This window comes from Chrysemys picta, chromosome 6 (assembly GCF_011386835.1).
Source record: "Chrysemys picta bellii isolate R12L10 chromosome 6, ASM1138683v2, whole genome shotgun sequence".
Taxonomy (NCBI): Eukaryota; Metazoa; Chordata; order Testudines; family Emydidae; genus Chrysemys; species Chrysemys picta.
The window spans coordinates 118015194-118035876 of NC_088796.1; the positions used below are offsets into that span (position 1 = coordinate 118015194).

The 20683-nt window shown below is 42.5% G+C and overlaps 1 protein-coding gene across 1 annotated transcript in view; it reads left to right on the forward strand.

Moving 5' to 3' along the window:
• Positions 1-20683, forward strand: part of SVEP1 (sushi, von Willebrand factor type A, EGF and pentraxin domain containing 1) — a 169625-nt gene that overhangs the window by 109867 nt on the left and 39075 nt on the right. Inside the window, exons 33-38 of the mRNA XM_065549724.1 lie at positions 663-839; positions 7559-7643; positions 9179-9370; positions 11974-12141; positions 14407-15079; positions 16787-19572. Coding sequence (XP_065405796.1) covers positions 663-839; positions 7559-7643; positions 9179-9370; positions 11974-12141; positions 14407-15079; positions 16787-19572 — 4081 coding nt within the window. The remainder of the gene's footprint in view (positions 1-662; positions 840-7558; positions 7644-9178; positions 9371-11973; positions 12142-14406; positions 15080-16786; positions 19573-20683) is intronic.

Here is a 20683-nt window from a genome sequence, read left to right on the forward strand (position 1 = left end):
CAGGCTGTGGCCGCACCACCGGAGCACGCTGCGGCCGTGCTGCCCGGCCCAGCCCACTGGAACATGCTGCGGCCACGCCGCCCGGTCTGGCCCGCTGGAGCAGCTCCAGCCAGGCCAGAGACATCCTCCCCTGGCCCCCCCCCCAGATAAGGTGGGAAGGGACGGGATGGGGAGAGTGTGGGGGTCCTGGGCTAGGCGTGGAGTCACTCCCCTGACCTCCAGCTTCTCCCCCCAAAAAAATTTCCCCACCAGTTGCTGTCCCGGCCTGTCAGGGTAAGCAGCTGGTGCGCTGGGACACTTTGTTTACTTAGGTTTACCTCCGTGCCTTCAGACGCGAGGTAAACAAACCATCTCGGCCCGCCAGCGGCTTATCCTGATGGCCCAGGAGCCAGAGTTTGCTGACGCCTGAATTATAGGGTCGGCTTATGAATGGGTCATAAAAATTTTCCATTTTTACTTAGCCATCTTGGGGAGGTCGGCTTATAAATGAACCGGCTTATGATCCAGTATATACGGTAGATATTTTTCCCCGTTCCTTTATGTCTGATTTTCACAAAATGCCCAGACAAATGTCACTCAACTTGTTTGTAAGCACTCGTGTTTAGTGATGCTGCACTGCCTGTTATTAGTACGCACTCTTCATGGTATGTCTGCTTTCACAGAACCAGTAAAATGCAAGAATCCGGGAAATCCAGAACATGGTCATTCTTATGGTGACAATTACACTGTTGGTAGTGAAGTTACTTTCTCCTGCGAAGAGGGTTTCCAGTTGATAGGAGCAACTAGAGTCACATGTTTGCAGTCTGGAGGATGGAGCCACCTGATACCATATTGTGAAGGTATTGTCTTGGGGGGCTCCTGTGTGTTTACTAAAAGGAAATTCAACAGTTGGTGTTACAGCACAGTGAAGGAAAAGAAGGAATCGGAATGGCTTTCTGTGTAGAGATGGATGGATCACCAGAAAAACCACTTCACATCAGGCTTATCTGTAGGGCACAGTCCCAATTATTCACCTCCAGTTCATCAAACTTTTGGTGAACTGAAGGCAGGTGGTGTCCCCAGAAGCAATGTGTCACTTTCTGCTTAACAACGACAACAATACACTTATACCGCAAACGTCCATAGCGTTGAATATTCATGGCCACATTGTATGGTTTTATTCCAGGCGTCTGAAAGCTCCCCGGGGTTATTACTAATCCAGTGCAGCCAGGATCATTGCAGAAGACTGTGTGGCTGCTACTAGTCTGTGGCTGGCCAATGTCCCCAGCTGACCTCAAGTCTGATCTAGGGCTTGATGTGCAGAGACTGTATCTCCACGGTGGGCTATATGTCCAAAAAGTGCCAGCCGGCAGTGACTGATGATGACTTCAGTCCTCTCAAGGGCAGTTCTCAGTGATACATCCCTATTATTATTATTACTATTATCAGTAGTTGCCACTGGTAATGCATATGAAATACCTCCATCCTCCGGATGTCTTGTTTAAGCAATATCCATGTTTCAGATCCATATAAGAGGATCAGAAGTATGGAGGTTTGATAAATCCGTACTTTATATATAATTTCGCCTTCTTTTGGCTCCAGACACTATGCAGGTCCTTCATGGCTGAGGCTACTAAACTGATTCTTCTTAGCATGTCCATCAATCCATGACAATTTTACTGCCTCAATAGATGAAATCATCCACTACTTACAGTGTTTGTCTGGCAGCACAGATGTCTTGTATCACAACTTTTGCGCCGATACTCTGAATTTTTGTTTTTACCCAAGAAATCTTTAGTCCACGGGCAGCTGCACTGAGCTGGAAGCTCTCTTGTACATCTTTAAGGTCATCTGCATCCTGGTCGAAGAGGGTGACATCATCTGCATAGTCCAAGTTGGTAAAAGAAGTTGAATCGGCAATTACACTGGTATTTGCGGAGACATGTTCAAAGAGCCAACCTGCTGCGCGGCAGAATAGGACTGGGGTGAGGACACAGCCCTGCTTCATCCCAGATCTAGTGTAAAACCTGTCGAACCTATGGGTCTCCCATCACATCCATGTGCCATAGTCATTATGTAGGTCTTAAATTAACTTCAGGGGGATATCAGGAATGCCACTAGGGCCTTCCACCGGGCAGCTCTATCAACAGAATCGAAGGCTGCTTTTAGGTCTACATATGCTGCTGTCAAAGGACAATTGAATTTGCGATGGATCTCAGATAAAAGATGAAGAGCAAGTATAGCGTTCATTGTAGATCGTCCAGCAGTGAAACCCAATTGCTCGGGGCAATGGCATTTCACAAGAAGAGGCTGGGACTGGGCAAGTAGGACAAGTGTAAAAACTTTTTTGGGAACAGAAAGCAGAGTTATTGGCGTGTAGTGACAGCACGGGCCTTGCCCTAGTGGGGGGATGATCCTTTCCATCCACTCTGCTGGCATCTTCCCAGTAATCAAAGCCCAGACAAAAGATTGGTATAATGCTACACTTATGGGCTCTGTGGTGCACCTGAGGAGTTCGGGTGTTATGCCATCAGGTCCAGCAGCATGCCCACTTCCCAGTTTCTTTATGGCAGAGTGGACCTCTTCCATAGTAGATACATCTACCCAGGTTTCAGGGTCAGGGTTTGCATCTACTACTAACACACCCACATGTTACTACTAACACATCCAGATCTAGCCATGAAGTCGCTTCAGGATGGTTAAGTGCCTTACCTTAGTCCATCCTGTGCTTTGCTGCACATTGGGCTACCCACATTTGCCATCCTTGCCTGTCAACTGCCCTTCTCTCTAAATCTTCCCATTTCATGTTGAGGTGCTTGGTGTAATTCAGAACTGTTTGTTTCCATATTATTCGCCGTCTTCCTCTCTTTCCTCTTGTGTTTTCTGGCTTCCATTCAAGGGCAGTATTTGGTAAGTGTTCTTTTTCCATTCTCAGCACATGTCCCAGCCACTGATGTCTTCTTTTGTAGATTATTTGTGAGCGGGTGCCTTGTCCAGTAATTTTTCTGACTTCTTCATTCATCTTCCTATCTCTATATGTTATTCTCAATATTCTTCTCAGACATTTGTGATGAAATGTATCCAGCTTTTGCATATTTTTCTTGGCAAGTTACCATGTCTCACTGCTATATGTTGTGATGGCGATAACAATTGCTTTGTACATGTTCAGTTTTGTCTTGAGGGAGATGTTTTTGAGTCACCAGATGTTTTTGAGTCTTCCAAATGCAGCGTTTGCCTTTCTGATTCTTCTTATTTCCTCGGAATTGGTACCATCTTAGCTGATGGTATTTCCAAGATACGTAAAATTGTCCACCTTCTCTTCAATTTTTATTTCTGTCCCTGTAGGCCCTATTAACATGACTTTACATTTCTTTGCATTGTATCTCAAACCTATCTTCTCCATTACTTTTTACTTGGTTTGTGTATTTTTGTAGTTAGTTGGCATCTTCATTGATAAGAGTGACGTCGTCAGCAAAGTCTAGATCAAGTAGCCTGGAATTGTTCCATTTTAGGCCATATGTATCACCGTCACATTGTTTTAATCCATAGTCGATGACTAGCATAAACAAAAAAGGAGACAGGACGCACCCCTGCCTTACGCCTGTCTTGATGCTGAATGGCTTACTCAATCCATTTTCCATTTTAATGCAGCATTTTGAGTTGGCGTAGAATGCCTTCATAACATTGATTAATTTTGTTGAAATTCCATATTGTGCCACAATTTTCCACATTGTTTCTCTGTTTACGGTATCAAATGCCTTTTGAAAGTCCACAAAATTGATGGCAAGCTTGCCTTGTGTTCTCAATAATCCGTCTCTGGGTGAAAATAGCATCTGTGCACAATCTCCCTTGTCTAAATCCAGATTGTTGTTCACATAGGATGGTATCCATCTTTCCTTTCATCCTGTTAAGGAGGACTGCTGCTAATACTTTTCCTGTGACAGATAGAAGTGTTACTCCCCTCCAATTTGAGCAATTGTTTAGATCACCTTTCTTTGGTAACTTGATTATGATACCGAGGCTCCATTCTTCCGGCACTTTCTCCTCCATCCATATTTTATTGCACAGCAAATAGATGACTGATTCCACGTCTTCGCCTCCATATTTAAGCATCTCAGGATGAATGCCATCCAAACCAGGTGCCTGGTTGTTTTTCAGCTTCTGCAATGCTTTTTTTACTACTTCAATTTTTACCTCAATACATCTATATCTAGAGCTAATGGTTTATTATTGTTAAATTCCAGTCTTGTAATTGGTTCTGGTTGGTTTAGCACTTCTTTGAAGTGTTCCACCCATCTATTTTCTTGTTCCTCCTGTGTTTTCAAAATTTCTCCTTGTTTCCCTTTCACTGGGACACTTCTGAATTTTGATCCGTATCCTGTTAACTGTTTCAGGATTGTGTAGACTGTTCTTACGTCGTTTCTTTCCCCTGCTTCTTCAGCTTCACTAGCCTTACTTTCTATCCAATTTCACTTATCTTTTTTGCTTTGTTTCTTTACTGCTTTGTCAAGGTTCCTGTAGGTGTGTTTTATTTCTTCAGTCGCATGTTGTAGTACTAGAGCCTTTTGTTTTCTTCTTTTGTCTATAATTTTCCATGTTTCTTCTGAGTATTCTTTCTGTCTTTGCAGGACTTTTTCCTGGGTTGAGCATGTTTTACTATCAGATTTATTTGTCAGCCTAAACTCCGCCCAAAGTCCAATTTTGGATCAAAGTTATTGAATAGCTTTGAATGCAGGTTGTAATTTATTCCCTCATGCCAAGTTCTCAAAATAAGCTTCACAGTCCCCTTTTGCTCTCACCTGAAAAATAACTGGTAAACATTTACATGCAGTGTTGTCATGGCACACTCTGGCCTCAGATTTCTTTGGCAAAATTTGAAATGTCTCATCAGATAGCCAGTGGCATCACTCATAGCATTTCCATTTTGGAATGACAGCTACGCTTCTCAGATGACTGTACTTATGGCTGTCCAAGTTTATTCTACATTATCCAGGAGAGCGCCACATGCATTGAATTTGTTATGCAAGTGCTGAATTTTCAGAGATGCTTTGTGCCTACTGTGTCATAACGAGTTCGCTCTTTTGTTGAAATGGGGGGTAATTGCCATTTTAGCAACCAGGAGATAATGGTCAGTAGTTGCCAAAGCTTCTGTACCTCTGTAAATCCAATATGACCTTGCTGTACTACGATTTTGGACCAATATATGATCCAGCTCCTTCTTCATCCAGCCATCGTTGTATATCCAGGTTTCCCAATGGATATCCAAGTGCTTGAACCAACTGCCAGTGATGGTCATATTATGTACCATTCCCCCTATGCTTCCAAATCCCTAAGAGCTGGGTACTTTTTCTGAAATGTTGTTTTGTAAAAGGATATTGTCAAATTAAATTTGATGCAAAATTTAAAATAAAATAAAAAATCCAGTGGAATCGGCTGTCTTTCTCTGATGGGTTGGATCACAGAAAACCCCTTGAGGGCTGCCAACTGATGTGCCAACACTACGTCTGCCCCTGCTTTCTTGCCTGGCAGCTTGGGACTTCAGTGCCCTGCCTGGTTTGAGCCAGACCCACTAGCCTGCTGCAAACCCAGACCCTGGTCTGAACCACGTCCCCTAACAGCTGTAGGCTTAAACTGAAAGCAGCTTAAGAAGTGTTCCTGTCTTTAACACTCAGATGTCCAACTCCCAATGGGGTCCAAACCCCAAATAAATCGATTTTACTCTGTATAAAGCTTATACAGGGTAAACTCATAAATTGTTCTCCCTCTATAACACTGATAAAGAGATATGCACAGCTGTTTGCACCCCCCCAGGTATTAATACATACTCTGGGTTAATTAATAAGTAAAAAGTAATTTTATTAAATACAGAAAGTAGGATTTAAGTGGTTCCAAGTAGTAACAGGCAGAAAAAAGTAAATTACCAAACAAAATAAAATAAAACATGCAAGTCTATGTCTAATACAGTAAGAAAACTGAATACAGATAAAACCTCACCCTCAGAGGTGTTCCAGTAAGCTTCCTTTTACAGACTAGTCTCCTTCTAGTCTGGGTCCAGCAATCACTCACACCCCCTGTAGTTACTGTCCTTGGTTCCAGTTTCTTTCAGGTATCCTTGGGGATGGAGAGGCTATCTCTTGAGCCAGCTGAAGACAAAATGGAGGGGTCTTCCAGGGGTTTAAATAGACCTTTTCTTGTAGACCTCCTCTCTCCTATGCAAAGTCCAGCTCCAAGATGGAGTTTTGGAGTCACATGGGCAAGTCACATGTCCCTGCATGACTCAGAACTTACAGTTAGCAGCCATGGTTCACATGCTGCCTTGAACATCCTCAAGTAGACTTCTTATGTGGATTGGAGCCTTCCAAGATCCATTGTCCATTAAGTGCTTCTTGATTGGGCATTTAACTTGCACATTCCTTTCTCAAGAAGCTGACCAAATGCTTTACTAAGGAGATTTAGAAATCAAGCAAGTACACACCAATATTCATAACTTCGAACACAAAAATGATACTTGCATACAAATAGGAGGAGTAGATTCAGCAGATCATAACCTTTACAGAGATATGTTACATGGCATATGTAGCATAAAACATATTCCAGTTATGTCATATATACATTCATAAGTATATTCTCATAAAGCATTATGGGGTGCAACATCATAATTCCCCTGCAGTGCTTTTAACCCCCAAACACTGTAGCACCGTAATCCTCAGCATGAAACGAACTATAAACAAAGGTGAAACCGACTTCATTGATTTTCATTGTCCAAGCTGAGAAATGTACAAAACTCAAAGAGCATAAATAGTGACGAGTAGATTAGACAGTCTAAAATTCTCTCACCTGTTATACTAGACTGTGATATTAGTAAAATAAGTAAAGGAACATGTTTGGTTTTGCAGTGTCATTGTTAAGTGATCATGCCCCTTAACAAAAAAGATTTACCTTTTAAAAATAATTTATCTAGAACCAGCTGTTTCATAGACACGAAGGCCCCAATTCAGCAAAGCATGTAAGCATGTATTAACTTTAAGCAGCTGATTAGTTCCATCCTTATTCGGCAGAGCATGCATTTGAAGTTACGCACATGTGTAAGCATTTTGCTTAATAGAGACAAAGTGCTTTTCTGAATTGGTCCCCAAACTGCTGCCTATGCTATTGCCAGTAACCCTGCTTTCACAAAGCACTAGTGTGCAAAAGCAGACGCTCTGGACAGTAGCACGTAGCAAGATTCTATTTTAGGCAATGAAGCATCTGCTTGCCTAGATGATATCTTTTCCTAGGATGACAAAGGTCCTCTCAGCTTCTTGTTCATGAATTAGGAGAAAAGCATGACATGAAAGCAAACAAGATGTTTCCAATAATTAACTAATGAAGCTATAGCAAAATCAATTACTCCTGGAAGAGCAAATCCTGCTTCCCTGACTCAGGCAAGTCCCTACTCTGTCCTCATTGCAAGTACTTGTGTGAGTAAGGCCAATGGGATTCAGCCCTAGTAGGCATTTCCACAGAAAATGGAATTTTCTTGTCTGCATCTTGGACCTGTGCTGTCTAAACAATTATTTTTGATGTTCTCTCTTTAAAGCTGTATCCTGTGGTAGTCCAGTTATTCCAGAAAATGGTGCCATTGAGGGCTCAAATTTTACTTATGGCAAGAAGGTGCTGTACAGGTAGGAGAGTCGTGTTTGGAGCAGTACTGTACTCAGAATCTGGAAGCAAATGAGAAAAACAACAACTGGATTTAATAAGAGAGTAATTGACTCCACAAAAGGTGGAGGACAGTAATGGAACAATGAACAGAATCCACCCCAAAACTCAGCCATTAATCCTTTCCTGGGGTTCACAACTTATACAATACTAGGTTGCATTTATTTTAATACACAGAGTAGAAAATGAATATTGCGGAGTACTGTATCTGGACAATCATTCTGTAGTTAGTATATAATGTTTTACTTATTCCACATAGTGGGCTGTGTATTAACAAAGCCCTTGAAATAATGCTAGTATTGTATAGTGGGCCTATTAATCTCTCCCCATTCATCACCCCCGAAACCCAGGTACCCCAGTATCATCCTGTATTATTATTTGTATATGTATTGAGGTAGCACCTGTGAGCCCTAGTCACAGACCTAGACCTCATTGCTCTAGGTGCAGTACAAACACAGAACAAAAATAGGGCCCTACCTCAAAGTGCTTATTGTCTAAGTATAAGACGAAAATCAACAGGTGGATACAGACAAACAGATGGGAGAGCAAGAGGAAACAGTGAGACAATACTAGCCAGCATGGTAGGCTGTGGTCTCAGCACACTAGCTGCCTAATGATTGCCAAGTATTTTGTAGGCATCATGTCAAGGAAGAGTTTAAGAGGTCTTTGAATGGCCAGGATATCACAGAAGTCACTGCAGAGTAGGAAATGTTATGTTTTTAATGGTGTTCACTGTGCACACTGTAAAAGACCACATAAATACTAACCAGGCCTGTGGAATAGTCCCTTTTGCTTTGCAAATCTGGGTACAAAACCAACATTTTTTGTGAAAATTTGGCAAATTGGGCCCATGAAAATTTTTCCTATTTTCTCCGAGAAACAGCTTTTTTTAGTGAAATCTCTTTGGCATTTCTACAAACGCTGAATAAAATATTCAGCATTAGCTCAAATACTAGTCCATCCATACTGTCTCCTGGGATATGGAGTTATACTCCATCCTTCCACCCACTGGCCAGAACGATGGTGAAGGGACTTGAGGACACATCCACAACATAGGGGCTAGTTAAAGACTGAAGCCACAATGTCCCTCTGTGTTTTTGTCCTTTGCATTCTATTCAGGCATGAGCCTACAAGACCTAACAGACCTAGGATCAATGTTTCAAAAGAGGCTAGGCGACTTAGGAGTCTAAGTCCTATTTTGAAAAATGAGCTGAGCACTTCAGAGCCTAAGTCTCATTGGAAACGTATGGGACTTAGGTGCCTCAGTGTCTCAGTCACTTTTGTAAATGGGACTTGGGCTCCTAAATCACTTAGGTGCTTTTGAAAATTTGATCCCTAGGAATCACATAGATTTTTACTGGGATGAGGGAGCGTTTCCTTAGCGAATCCTGTGCACTTAGTAATATATATGGGTGGGAGGGAGGAAAGGGATGCTTGGGGAGAATCCAATAAAAACAAGATGTCTGTATTTTATAGTGATTTTCTTCTTTTAATGCAGATGTAACAAAGGATACAATCTGATGGGTGAAAAGGAAACATCATGCCTTGCTAGTGGTGCTTGGAATCATGCTCCTCCTGCCTGTGAAATAGTAACATGTCCGAGCCCACAGGACATAAACAATGGAAAATACACACTGAGTGGCATGACATACCTTTCTACTGCATCATATACATGTAACAGTGGATACAGGTAAAAGCTGTTGAGTCAAGTCACAGGCACTCTTAAGTGCTGTGAAGATGCTGATGAAACATAAAGACTTGCTGGAATGGCTAATTCATGTCTGATGTAGAGAGTGTCAGAGGAACACAATAGATTTAAGGATTTTTTTCATCTTTGAGGTACTTTCTGTGTTTCACACAAAATGCCAACGCTTGTGGGAAGCTCATGTAGCATCAGTCATCTTATTAATGTTTAATTCATTCTCTTTATCACCAAGCTGTAAAGCACATTTCAAACATATGGAAATTAACCCAATATCAGAACCATATTTAAAAGTTCTTCTTTACACCTGAAAGGCTGCAGTACACTTAATTAGCTTTTAATGTTTATGCAAAATTATTTTTATTATTACTTTGCATTGATCTTTAAATGCCAGCTAGAAATGGTCTTCTGTAAATTAAAGTGACCATTCTAGCCATTCTAATGAATGAATAAAATCCGTAAAATAGTGATTCATTTTAAGCTTGGGTTTTCATTTTACATTTGTGGATTGAGTCTGGTGTAAACAGATTTTTAGCAGACAATTAAAAATGAATAAACCCCATTACATTAAAAGAAATAGCTTTAATCATGTTACCTACTGTGCAAATTAAAAAATCCTTAACATTATCTATATCTGTTGCAAACACACACCTATACTGACATAGATACATACTCTGGGCCTAATTCTCCTCTGCCATTCATCTTGTGCAATTATTCGCATCTGTCCAAATGAGCGCAAACAGGTGTGAAATGATAACACTGGAGTACGTGAATGGAGGATTCTGATTTAGTAGTGTTTTTACACATACTTTGTGCTCACTTTCAATTGGTGTAAATGACTACTTAAACTACAAGGCAGGGTAGAATCGGGCCCTATAGCTACAGTACGGGCTCAATCGTGCACTCCTAACTTGGGCATAATTCCTACTAAAGTAAATGGAAGCTTTGTCTATGACTGCAGAATTAGGCCAACCAGACAATATATATCATATAGATCATGGCTTCTTTTATAGATAGAAATCTATTACATGAAAATTACAGTTAATATATAGTGTTGTTTCACAAATACCAGTTCCATCAATGTATTTTGAAGGCTCTTTTGTATAGTATGGGTGATTTATTTTTTTAATTCCTGCATAAAGCTTAAATAATTTAGCTTTTTGTGGCCATCCAGCCTGGATGTTTGGGAGATGAACTCCACCATCCCCTTTTGTAGTCACCACTCCAGCCAGTGACCCTCCACACCACGCCCCTATGCTGGGTGTCACGGCATCTGTACAAGCACGGATCCAGTCCCTTCTGTCGTCCACCCCACATGCTCTTTTTCACACCGGCATGTTCCAAGCCTGAGCAGAGCCCACCTCTTTGGCAGTGCCACACACCTTATGTGCAACGGTTCAGCACTGGAGATGGCCTTTCACCGGAGAATTATACTATGCCTGAATAACACTGTGCCATTTTGTGCATATCCCTTGGTGTTACTATAGCTAAGGAAACCAAAAGATCAGCTAACTTTTAATATCTTAGGCCTTTCCTCAGCCAGCAAAAACCTTTAACATCCTACAGGGAATGAATGGCTTTTTGAAAAATAATCTAAATATCAACATGTTCCTTAGTCTTTTGGGTGAATCAAGTTTCAGATTTCTGCAGATGCACATTGTGGTGGTATATAAATAAATAACCTAATTCAAACACTGATGGCCCAAACTTGCAGTCCACAGGTGGGCAGAACTTCCATTTTCTTCAGTGGGAGTTTTATATGCGTCAGTAGAGCGATCCAGACCAGAATAGATTCTCAGCTTTCTCCTCTAGTAGTTCTGATCACCTGCTGTTCTGACAAATTTCAGAGTTGTAGCCGTGTTACTCTGTATCAGCAAAAACAGCCAGGAGTACTTGTGGCACCTTAGAAACTAACAAATTTATTTGGGCATAAGCTTTCGTGGGCTAAAACCCACTTCATCAGATGCATGGAATGGAAAATACAGTAGGAAGATATATATACATACATAGAACTGGAATTAATTTGCAAACTGGACACCATCAAATTAGGCCTGAATAAAGACTGGGAGTGGATGGGTCACTACAAGAACTGAACTAATTTCCCATGCTAATTCCCCCCTACTGTTACTCACACCTTCTTGTCAACTGTTTGAAATGGGCCATCCTGATTACCACTATAAAAGTGATTTTTCCTCCTGTTGATGATAGCCCACCTTAATTGAATTGTCTCGTTAGAATTGGTAAGGCAACTCCCATCTTTTCATGTACTATGTATATATATCTTCCTACTGTATTTTCCATTCCATGCATCTGATGAATTGGGTTTTAGCCCGTGAAAGCTTATGCCCCAATAAATTTGTTAGTCTCTAAGGTGCCACAAGTACGCCTCGTTTTTGTTCTGACAAGGTTAGCCGTGTATTTTGTGAACAGAGGGTAAAATCCTGGCCCCAATTAAGTTAATGGCAAATTTCCCCATGACTTCACTGGGGCTAGGATTACAGCTAGAAGGTATTTGAAGGAGCTCCCGGCTTCTGTCCCCACCCCCATACAAACTGCAGTTACACATTAATAATAACCTTTAATTCTCTTAGCTTACAGGGTCCCCCAGTACTTGTGTGTGAAGCTTCAGCTAACTGGAACAGCATACCACCAGTCTGCAAAATTGTCTCTTGTGGATCCCCTCCTGCCATCAAAGATGCTGTGATCAGTGGGAATAACTTTACTTTTGGCAACACAGTCACTTATACGTGTAAGGAAGGGTATGTACATTAGCACTATTAGAATAAAACCCACAATGAGTAAACATTGTCAAGCCACACAGCAGCTCACTCGCTGTAAGGCTAGGTCCTAATGCGATTCTTTGAGGTCACATGCTCTTAAGAACATGGCTGTTTTATCAATGCTCATTAATTAATTCTTGGTTCGGTTGTAACTAGCTGGAAATGAAAGGTGATTGACAGTTTTTGTGAAGTGGAAAGTTGGTATGTGTCAATACTAGCCCATTTGTCAGGTTGCAGAAGCCGGCTAGAGTTAGGTGGGATACAGACTTGAATGGGAGCGCTACAGGGAAATCCAGTTGCTGAAGGCAGTAATACTGGTAATTCAATTGGAGCCCCTTTCCCTCTAGTCACTGTTGAAACAGTGTGTGATGCTGGCAGTGCCATATTTGAGAGGAGACATATTGTAAAATCAAGGATCCCATGGCTCTTTTCACTAGAGTAATAATAAAATAAAGAGTGACTATTTCATCAGTAGATCGCTAAGCACTTCACAACCTTTGACTGTGTTTATCCTCACGACACCCCTGGGAGTCAGGGCAGTGCTATTATCCCCATTTTACAGATGGGGAACTGAGGCTCAGAGATGCAAAGTGACTTGTCCAAAGTCGCACAGGAAGTCCATGGTGGAGTAGGGAAGTGTACTCATGTCTCCCACATCCTTGGCTGTGCCCTAACCACTGGACAGCCTTCCTCCCACTGGCGAGCAGGGATATTAATCCTGGTGTAAAGGCCAGATTCTAATTTGGGTGAATTACATTCCATCTTCATGAACATCTCTCTGCAGTTTCAGCTATGCAGTGTCCTTCTTCATTTTCTGTCTGTGTAGTATTTCTGTGCATTTCTAAATATATGCCATAGTTCATCCCAGAGGAGGTTGCAAAGTCCTGCAAAGACTTTCTCGCACGTGCTTAATTTTACACACTGTGAGTAGTCCTGTTGAAGTCATTAGAGCTACTCAGTGCATAAAGTTAAGCACACACATTAAGTCTTTGCAAGGTCAGGGTCTAAGTTCATAGAGCATTTTGTTCTCCTTCTTGATGAAAGGAACAAAATAAATGTATAATCATTCTCCTTCCAAGCTGAAATCTTCAACATTGTATCTGATATAATTACATTAAATTCTTCATTTTCTTTTTCTTAAAATGCTTTGTTATTTATGGTACAAGTATTTTAAACAGGTCGGCTTAAAAGCATTTGGAGAAAACAACTGTCACCTCTATGATAATGAATATAATGATGGGTCATATTAAAAACTGGCACTTCTATGTGCTTTTTTTTCCTGGAATCCCAGCCAACAGTGTCTGAAAATAAATACTGCAGACAAGTCAAAGTACTTTTACAGATGTGGCCAACAAAATCTAAACAGTCACTTTCCAACCCTCCGCTGCAAAGACTCATCAGAGACTTTCACAGTGGGTTGTTGTTCATCCTCTTTTTGTTTGAACACACCACAGAAAATGTAAGACTTTAAATAAACTCACAGACAACACATTTTGTGTTTAAACAACTGCAGTTTAAGTGGGACAATTGGCAGCATGAAGTGCCGCTTATGATCAAATGCCAGAGACTGATTAGCTAAATATAATTTTATCCACTGACTACATGTTAAAATTGCAGTATTTGTGAAAGATTAGAAACAAATTACATGTCATACTGAATTTTAAAAGTATTTCTTGTTATATATGTTGGTGGTTTCTTATGGAAGAGTCATTACCAAATGACAATATTCCCATTAACAACAATATTTTTAGCTAACTAGCTTAGGATTTTGTGCTGATACCTATTTCCATAGTATCTGAGTACTTCATAGGTCAATTAGATTGGCATAGCAAGAACCCCACTGGATTTCATAGAGCCTTCAACTCTTCTTCCTTCTCTAGTTATAAGAAGCTCTGCTTTCGGTAGAAGTTTTTGGTTTGTTTCCATTTGGTGGGGAAGGTTGATTGTTATCGTAAATGTGGTTCTGATTGTGGTGGAAAAGCTTTACCAAAAGGTAAAGTCTTGCTGTGTGTCCGGATAGCCAGACTACCTATTTCTCCATAGATAATAGGTTTTTCTATAGCAGCCCTTGGTGTAGTATCTAAGCAGTAAACAGTCACACTAGAGTTGCGACTATTGTCTAAACTGGACCCTTCCCAGCTCTAGGAAGCTCTTCTTGTAGAGTTTTCCAGGGCATGTGGGGTGGCTTAACCCTTCAGTTATCAATCTAACTCCATATGTTGTTGGTCTTTTCCTGATCCACAGCTACACATTAATTGGCCCTGACACCGTAGAATGCTTAGCCAGTGGTGAGTGGAGCATGAGTCACCAGCAGTGCCTGGCGGTTTCCTGTGATGAACCTCCCCATGTGGAACATGCTTCCCCAGAGAGCGCCCATCGGTTGTTTGGTGATATAGCTTATTACTACTGCTCAGATGGCTACAGCTTGGAGGACAATTCCAAGCTGTTTTGCAATGCTCAAGGGAAGTGGGTGCCTCCTGCTGGCATGAAGATGCCCCACTGCATCGCTGATTTTTGTGAGAGGCCGCCCACAGTGTCGTACGCCATCCTGGAATCAGTTAATAAAGTAAAGTTTCCTGCTGGTTCAGCCGTGAGCTTCAAGTGTATGGAAGGTTTTGTCCTAAACACGTCTGCTAAGATTGAGTGCAACAGAGGTGGTCAGTGGACTCCTTCTCCTTTGACTATCCAATGCATCCCGGTTCGCTGTGGGGAACCACCGAGTATTAGAAATGGCTATGCGAGTGGAGCCAACTACAGTTTTGGAGCAGTGGTGGCTTACAGCTGCAACAAAGGGTTCTATATCAAAGGAGAAAAGAAAAGGACATGTGAGGCCACAGGAGACTGGAGTGGTAACCTACCTACCTGCCATCCGGTGTCTTGTGGAGAACCACCCAAGCTTGAAAACGGAGTCATTGAGGTATGATAAGGGTTTTCTAAGCTGCTCGCTGCGCTGGTAAAGTTGAGGTGTCTTAAAGATTCCCACCGGCTAGCCCACTAAAGTTGAAGTAGGATGCAAGCAGAACTGATAAGCAAAGGAATGATGGGGATGGCCTTGTATCAGAATTAGGCTTTTCAAAAACACAAGCCTATTAACAGAATTTCCTATTATGAACAAGGATTTGATGTAGGAGACGCAGAGTTCCTATGACATTCAAAAGAACACTCTACCAATTGGTTTTCCTAATGTCTCGCTACATATTTGTCCTCTCCAGTCTGTGGGCCAATTCCCACTGCTCCCAGGTGCTACAGCTAGCTCAGAAACCTTGCTCTTTTTGTTCTTACTACCAGAAACATCTGATTTGAAATAAACAGATAACTCTGGGATGAATCCTTCCTTTTGGATGCGCACACAGCTCCCGCTGAGGGTAGAATTTGGCCTATCAAATTAAATTGAAATAAATAAAAGCTAGAAGTCAATAACCTCATCAGAGCTAAAAGGTGTAATGAACGTAGCTTTACTCTTATTGCTGGATGGGTGTTCTACTCCGACGTACAAAGAAATGTTTTCATGTTAAACTTCATGGGATATGGGGGGAGAGGCGAGATCAAATTTATTTTTTATTTTAAAGATCTAGCTTCAATTAGAATTGAGGCTGGAGGGGGAACAAACATCCTCTCTCGAGGCTGCAGTAATAACTTATAGGAAGAGTGGGAAGGATGCATCTCAGAAATCAAGATTCTAAGAGTGAAACCAAACATGAAACTGCCTTTTACCACTGAACTAGGGTTGTAACACAGTGGCCCCCATGTAATTAGGTTGATAATGGTAAGACAGTTCCACTAGGAGAAGCTGAGAGCGCATAATGTACCTAGAACCATTTTAACTGCTTCCTTAAGGGAACAAACTCGTCTTATTATAATTACTTTCTCTTATGAAGGCCAGTTATAGAGAGTGGTTAAATCAGCTGAAAAAATGAAACTCCCTCACTAGTGCATTCTTATTTCAGTTTGCTCAATTATTATTATATATTATCATGAATACTGTTTTCCACCGTGATAAGTATGCATTGTTCCTATAAAGTTTTCTTTGCTGTAGAGATAGAACACCTGAGATTGCAAGTACAATACTGCAGAGGTTCTCAAACTGTGTTTATTATTGTTATTATTTTATCCAAAGCGCTTTACAATAGTTAGCTAACGGTACAAACAACATTTGGAAAGATCATTAAGTGGTCCGCCGAGACCCTCGGCAATTTTCAAGTGGTCTGCGGGAAAAAAAGTTTGAGAACCACTGCTGTACACTGGATAAAGCTTTAAATTAAAGAGCCATGTCATTTGCAGAGGTCTCCTCTGCCTACTTCCAGCCTTCTGTTGCTCTTCTCCCTTTTCATATACAGATTTTTTTTGCATGTGTGTCCAGGAAAACATTTTCTAGCTTTAAATTTTGAACATTAAGCTTTAAAACTTTTTAATGTTTCATTCAGTGCAACTCTATTGACCTCAGCGGGTGCAAGTCAAGGCAGAACTTGTCCCCTATATTGCTAGTGCAAACGTTTATTTCTTTGCAATCAATCCTTGTGTCTGGTTAGCAATTAGATACAGAAAGACGAATCAAATCAAAATTCATCTGCCAGGGTCAAGAGTTTTTACCTTCTACTTACCATTTGTCTCACCCATTTTACAGAGCACGACTGGCCGTTTCTTTGAGAATGAAGTGTACTACCAATGTAATGCTGGCTACAAGCTAGTTGGAAGTTCAGTATCAGTCTGCCAAGCAAATCGTCAGTGGCATAGTGAATCGCCACCTTCTTGTGTTCCTCTCAGTTGTGGCAAACCACCTCCTATCCAGCACGGATATGCAAAGGGAGAAAGCTTTGATGTGGGATCCAAGGTTGAGTTTTTCTGCAATGAGGGCTATGAGCTGATGGGAGATGCCTCTTGGACATGCCAGAAGTCTGGGAAGTGGAGCAAAAAGCAAAGCCAAAAGTGTGTGCCAACAAAGTGCCCAGAACCACCAATGATTGAAAATCAGCTCGTCTTGAAAGAGATAGTTCACCAAGTAGGTGTTGTACAGTTTTCCTGCAAAGAGGGCTATGTCTTGCATGGTTCCTCGGTGCTGAAATGTTTGCCGTCACAACAGTGGAATGATTCCTTTCCAGTCTGCAAGGTTGTACTGTGCCATGGGCCTCCATACATTCCCTTTGGTGACCCTGTGGCATCATCTCTTCATTTTGGTAGCACCGTGACGTACACCTGCATGGATGGGTTTTTACTGAAGGGAGAATCTACAATTGGATGCCAAGCGGATGGCTCCTGGAGCTTTCCATTGCCAGAATGTATTCCAGTAGAATGCCCCCAGCCTGAAGAAATTCAGAATGGCATTGTAGATGTGCAGGGTCTTACTTACCTCAGCACAGCACTGTACACTTGTAAACCGGGCTTTGAATTACTGGGGAACACAACTATTCTCTGTGGAGAAGATGGTCATTGGCTCGGTGGAAAGCCAGCTTGCAAGCCTGTTGAATGCCCAGAACCTAAGGAGATTCAGAATGGCAAATATTCAGACACACACTTTCATTATGGGCAGACTGTTACGTATTCATGTGACAGAGGATTCCAGCTCAAAGGGCTGAATGTACTGAGCTGCCTAGAGACAGGAGAGTGGGACGCAGATGTTCCGTCTTGCAAAGCCATAAACTGTGATCCCCCTCGGCCCATCGAGAATGGTTTTGTGGAAGGTGCAGATTACAGCTATGGGGCTATGATCATCTATAGCTGCTTTCCAGGTTTCCAGCTGGCTGGTCTTGCCATGCAGACTTGTGAAGAGTTGGGATGGTCTAGCTTTACTCCGGCATGCCTACCAACAGACTGTGGCCTGCCTCCCCATATTGACTTCGGGGAATATGTGCAGGTTAGAAGTGAAGGAGGACATTTTGACCAAGAAAGAATACATCTTACTGAGAGCCCTCCTCTTTCTGACACGTTAGTTGCTAGTAGCTGGAAAGATATAAAAAGTCCTTTGAAGGAAACTAATGCAGTACAGTTGACAAACTTTTTATATGGAACCATAGTTATGTACACGTGCTTCGCTGGTTATGAGCTATTAGGAAATCCCATACTAGCTTGCCAAGAGGATGGGACGTGGAATGGCAGTGCCCCTGTCTGCATATCAATAGAATGTGACTTACTCTCACCCCTAGAGAATGGCTTTTTACATTTTACCGAGAATACACTTGGTAGCGTAGTGCAATATGCCTGTAAAACAGGGTATAAGCTAATTGGTTCTGACACAAGGCTGTGTTTGCCTAACCGACAGTGGAGTAATGCTGCTCCATATTGCCAGGTGGTATCCTGTACCACACCTAACCAACTCATGAATGGAAACATAAAGGGAGAAAACTACACTTACAGGAGTGTGGTCCATTATGAATGTGATCCTGGGTACCAGTTAAATGGCTCAGATAAGAGGACATGCCAGGATAACCAAAAATGGGATGGGAATGAGCCTATTTGCATCCCCGTTTCTTGTGGCCAACCACCAGTTTTAGAAAATGGCCACGTGACTGGAGACGAATACACATTCCAGAAACACATGGACTACAGCTGTAATGAAGGTTTCCAGCTGCATGGGGACAGGAGTAGAGTCTGCCTTGCAAATGGAAGCTGGAGTGGAATCACTCCAGTTTGTAAATCCGTCAGGTGCGCAGTACCACTACCTCTTCCCAATGGAGAAATTATTGGATCCGAATATGGCGTTGGGAAGGAAGTTCAGTATCGCTGCAGTGAAGGCTACATATTGCATGGAGCATCCATACTTACCTGTCAGGCTGATGGCACCTGGGATACAGAGGCTCCGTCCTGTGAGCCAGTCAATTGCGGACCCCCAGAAGACATCTCTCATGGCTTCCTGAATAGTTCAGGCTTCAGTTATGGGGAATACACACAGTATGTGTGCTTTCCCGGTTATGAGTTACGTGGAAATCCACTGCGGCAGTGTTTGTCCAACGGCTCATGGGGGGGGAGCCTCCCCTCTTGCCTCCCCTGTGAATGCCCCACGCCACTGATTCAGAACGGGGTTGTTATCGGGCAAGATTTCCGCTGCGGGAAAAGTGCACAATTTCAGTGCCTGGAGGGCTTTAAACTGCTAGGGCCTTCTGAACTCTCCTGTGAGGCAGCCGGCAAATGGAGTTCTGCTTTTCCACACTGCGGACGGATTTCATGTGGCTCCCCACCAACAATCCCCAGTGCCTTTATCAGTGGAAGCAGCTCTGTGGATGAGAACACTGTAATATATAACTGCAGAACTGGCTTTGTCATACAAGGGAGGCCAGAGCTGACTTGTACAGATACGGGCGTTTGGAGTGAGCCGTATCCTCGCTGCGAGCTGATGTCCTGTGGACCCCCACCTTCCGTTCCTAATGCAGTGGCTGTCGGCGAGGCCCACACCTATGGAAGCAGAGTCCAGTACAGGTAAGAAGGCTGCTGTAATTACATCTCCCTGAAATGTCAAAGGAATGAACATAGGACCTTTAAAGCAAATGAATACATTCAATTTGTGAGAGGCTATAAAATACATAGAAAAGCTGTGGAGCAGACCTCACGAGGAGGTTGACACACATTCTTGGGGCTCCCGCTGCCATGTATTGCCTCACTCCAGCCTCATAATTGACCCACAAACTCACAGCATGTCATGCATTTAAGCCATGGAGAGTGCACAGTATACGTTAATATTATTGAGGTTGTGGTAAAGAATTTGTGTTACAGTTTCCAGGTATGTGTGTGTCTGTGTTTCTATGAAGCTGAAGTGACTGTATTAGCAAGGAGTGGATTCTATCAGTGAGAGTGGCTAAAATGAGGGAGGGATGGGTGGGAGGGACAGCATGTAAATGAAGGTACCTGAACAGGTGACTTCCCTGCTTGTAAGGGTTTGGGTGGATGGATTTTCACTTCAGCACACTTAACTGGTGTGTGTATGTTTGTGTGCATACAAACAAACCCCATGGAGGGCCAAATTCTCCAGTCCAATTGAATTGCACTCAATGCAGGATTGTGTGGGGCAAAGCAAATATGTCTTTAAGTTACCTTTGCTTTCTCCCAGTCTTGGGGTCTGCCTGGGATTTGTCCAATCCCTGGTGCAAGCAAGAGCAGCCCTCAGGTTGCCAACAGCCCCCAGGGGCAGATCCAGCAACTGGCAATCCCCAGAACATAACACTGTGACCATACCCCTTTCACCCAGCCATACCCTCTCTGCCCAAACCACAGGAGCTGCTACTGTGTCTTTACATCACATGGGGATTCTCCTAGGCACAAGGAATCACCAGCGTGATGAATCCACCCTGTTTACTCTGTGCTGCTGGAGCAGGGGGACGCAGCCAGGGATGGACTCAGTTCAAACTCCTGCCACCAGATTTATAAACACACAGCAAAAATGCCTCAACCCTCTCACAGCAGGTTGCTAAACTGATACAGAAATCTAGAGGCGCTGCTCATAAGAAACAAACATTGACAATTGAGCCACATGGTAGGTTTTGTACCTTGAGGATTAGAACATCGTACGCGTGTGTACCAATGATTCTGATGC